We start from the raw sequence: 3,781 nt of genomic DNA, 5'->3' as shown, positions 1-3,781 counted from the left end.
GGCCCAGGTATCTCACTCCCTTAATCTTAAACCAGTCCCTCAGCAACCCTGTGAGGGAAGCATTTTTATCCTTGTTTCATAGCTTAAGAGACGGAGGCTCAGAGAGTTTAAGGCGGCTTCCTGAGGAGTGTCAGGGACAAGGGGACAAGGGCAGAGCAGAGCCACAGGCCCAGAGGGGAAGACAGTGAGAAGAGAGGCTGGCCGAGGCAGGAGTGAGGAGACGCAGAGAAAGGCCGGGCTGGCTGTGCCTCCTGGGTATGCTGGGGGGTGAGGCAGGGAGCTTCTCCCTCCGACCGCAGGCTCCCAACATGGCACCTTTTTGGAAGAGTGAGGTGCAGAGAGGGGAGTCCACGGCTGTGTCTCCTTCCTGATGACAGAGCCCCTTGGCATCTCAAGGGGCTGTCAGCTGGTTCAATTCTTCTCCACCCTGCCTGGCACACCCTGGCACTGGGGCCAGGCCCTCCTCAAGTGGCAGAGACTTGACATAGCTGAGGTGGGAGGGGCGAGCAGGTGAGCGACTGGGTGAGGACCACTCCTCTGCTCCCACGGCCCCCTCCTGACCTCTAGCTCTGTTTCTGTGTCTTGGTCTCCTCTCCCTCTCTCTCTTCCCGACCTCACCTCTCTGCCGCTCTAAGCCTTCCCTCGCCTCAGCTTCCCTGTCCTTCCACAGAGAACTATGCAGACCATGGAGAGCATAAGGGATGACAAAGAGGAGACTGACTGTCCAGAAGGACAGAGACGATCAGTCAGAGTGTCCCAAGGAGAGGGTCTAAGGAGAGACGAGGCAGAACATGAATGTCAGTGGTTTATTGGTAAGCCCCTGCTCCAAACACCAGCAGCCCTACCCCGTGCATCCTCGAGCAGAAATAAATAAGGCAGCGTTTAATGAACCAGTTTGTCTCCCTCCTTAGGCAATCTGGGGAGGGGCAGCCTCTGCAGTCCTAGGGACCGGGACCCCTCTGGCTCTTAACCGGGGGGCGGTGGGGGAAGATAGGGGCATACAGACTGCTGGCCACTCCTTCCTAGCTTGGCCCCAGCGCAGCCTATAAGCTTGGTGCTACTTTCACAGTCTCTGAGGTCTGACCTAATGGCAGCAGTCTGCCCTGTCCCAGAGAGACCCCCTCCCCATCAGACACCAGCCCCTGGCCCCAACCCAAGAGTCCCATCATGGGTTACTGCTCCTATCCCTAACTGTGAAGCTGGGAGAGCCAGCACCTCCTCCCTAGCCCAGAGGACCCAGCTGTAGGGGAAGGAAGCTTTGCTGTCATATATATATATATTTTTGCCCCTATGATTCAGGGGCTGGGGGGCTGGCCCCTGCCTGGCACTGGTCAGTGGACAGTCAGCTCCATGGTCTTCTTTCGCTCCTCTCGTTGCTCTTCCCAGTCCTCCTCAGGCTCATATGTGCCCTTGATGATGGCCACACGCTCACTCAGGCTCAGGGAGTTGGGGAAGAGTAGGTAGAAGTAGAGGATGGCAGCCAGGATGGCCCCCACGATGGGCCCTACCCAGAACACCTGGCGGGGACATGGCAGTGTCAGGGGGCTGAGTCTCAGGCCTCAGAGACCAACAGCTTCCCCTCCAGAGGACAGACCCGTGGACCATCAGAGGAGGTGGACCTACAGACTTCCAGACCTCCAGAGGGAGAGATTTCCTCCTGCCCAAGGAACAGATATACTGACACCCTATTCCTCAATGACAGGGACTTGGCCTACAGACACTCAGATCTTCAAAGGAGACAGATCCCCAGAAGGACAGGGCCCCCCAGCCTCACCCTAAAGACAGACAAATGACCCTTCGGAGGAAAAAGACATGTAGATTCCCGGAGAGACAACAGAACTCCTCTCCTTCCCACACAGGGAATGAAACAGACCCTGGAGAGAGAGAACATGAGGAGGCGACAGATAGACTGTCCAGAGGGACAGGCCCACAGGAAGGAAGACTCTCAACCCCCTCAACTGGAACAGATAAATAAAACATCAGAGAGGACAGACACACAGACACGTTGCCCTCCCCCCCACCCCCGTCCCACCCCAGAAGGACAGACACAAAGTCCTCAGAGATTTACACAGAGGAACAGATCTCCTTCCCTTCTTCAGAGGTATACCCCCCCCACCCCACCCGAGCCCCAAACCAGGGTCCTCTGCCATTTAACTGCCCTTGTCCTTGTTCTGGTTGTGTCCCATCCCCTTCTATATCCCTTTCTCTCTCCAGCCACACCTCCCAGGGCCACCCCCAAGCTCTGGGCCCACAGCATCTGGACAGTCCCGGGGCTCTTGGCCAGGTTTCCAGGCCCTCATTGCCAGGGAGCCAGGGTAGGGCCGAGACTCACCCAGTGAGCAGCGCTGAAGCGATTCATAACCACTGCGGGGCCGAAAGAGCGGGCTGGGTTCATGGAGCAACTGGTGAAGTAGATCTGGACAGAGGGAGGGAGGTGGCGAGGGGGGGCAACATGTTTGTCCAACTCCTAAAGGCCCGGTCTTTCCCACAGTCACCCAGAAGTTTAGGGGCTCAGCCAGGTCTCTGAATCAAAGTCTCCCAATTCCTAGGCTGGTGACTTCTCCCTCCACGAGTCCCCATGCACCCTTCTTTCTTCTCAAGTCCTGTGCTTGGGCTTGATTTCCTGCCTTCACCCCAACTCCCACTTACTGCCATATTCCCTCAGGCTAGAGAAGATTTCAGGGGATCCAGCCTGGGACAGGGTACAGCAACCCCACTCCAGGCCTTAACTGCTGGGGTTCCTGGTTCAGAAGGGTGCTGCTCTAGGGCCCCATTATTTGCCTCGAGGGGCTTCCCACAACTCCAGCCAAGTGGCCTTGTTGCTCACCCCCACGAGGTGGCCCAGTGTGACGGAAAGGCCAATGGACAGGGCCGGAGAGCCCACAGGACTGGTGCGGCGGGTGTCGGTGGAGGAGAAGATGCAGAGTGCCAGCTGGAAGGTCAGAATCAGCTCCACTACCATAGCTTGGCCCTGGGTTGTGTTGTTGTTGAGCTGCAAGGGGAGGGTGGGTTAGAACCCCTGCCTTCCAGCTCTATGGCCGGGGGCTTGGGGGATGGGCTCTTGGCCTCCGAGGACCCTTAGAGTCATTGTACCTGGAGGCCAAGCCTTGCGCACATCAGGAAGGTCATTTGCTGAAAAGACTGAAAAGACCTGACAGTGTGCGCAAAGCTTGGGAGCATAGGCCTGTGGCCAAGGAGCTGAGGGTGAGAGGAGCTTTTCCTGGACAAGGTCCTGTCAACGGTTCTGCCCAGTTCCCACCCCCACAAGCTGGCATGTACCCTCCCTCCTGTGGGCAGCTGCCCAGTTTGCCTACTGCACCCCCAGACTGCCTCCCGCCTGCGTCTGACCCGCCGCCAGTGCCAACCTCAAACCCGTCTCTCCGGTGGGGCTGACTCACGGCTTGACAATGGCCGAGAAAATCCTCCTCTGTGTTTGATTAATGAACCCAGTTTGCATGGGACATGGGGACTGAATCTGGGACTGTGGGAGGGGGTGAGAGCAGGGAACCAGGAACAGGAACCCATATTCGACAGACCCTACACACGGGCACCACATTAGGAGGTTCACATGCATGGTTTCTTTTTTTTTTTTTTTTTTTAAAGATTTTATTTATTTATTTGAGACAGAGAGAATGAGAGAGACAGAGAGCACATGAGAGGGGGGAGGGTCAGAGGGAGAAGCAGGCTCCCCGCCGAGCAGGGAGCCCGATGCGGGACTCGATCCCAGGACTCCAGGATCATGACCTGAGCCGAAGGCAGTCGCTTAACCAACTGAGCCACC

At 57.2% G+C, this 3,781-nt stretch overlaps 1 protein-coding gene across 2 annotated transcripts in view; it reads right to left on the bottom strand.

Annotated features, from left to right (window-relative positions):
• Positions 1-792: 792 nt before the first annotated feature.
• Positions 793-3,781, bottom strand: part of AQP5 (aquaporin 5) — a 4,272-nt gene continuing 1,283 nt past the window's right edge. Inside the window, exons 2-4 of one of the 2 annotated variants that reach the window (XM_081821632.1) lie at positions 2,828-2,992; positions 2,333-2,416; positions 793-1,517 (exon numbers count right to left, since the gene is read on the bottom strand). In XM_081821632.1, coding sequence (XP_081677758.1) covers positions 1,332-1,517; positions 2,333-2,416; positions 2,828-2,992 — 435 coding nt within the window. In that variant the 3' untranslated portion in view covers positions 793-1,331. The other variant, XM_081821633.1, reaches the window with a different exon arrangement.

This window comes from Leptonychotes weddellii, chromosome 5 (genome assembly GCF_054177405.1).
Source record: "Leptonychotes weddellii isolate Sample4059 chromosome 5, ASM5417740v2, whole genome shotgun sequence".
Taxonomy (NCBI): domain Eukaryota; kingdom Metazoa; phylum Chordata; class Mammalia; order Carnivora; family Phocidae; genus Leptonychotes; species Leptonychotes weddellii.
This window is presented reverse-complemented; position numbering and strand designations above follow the sequence as displayed.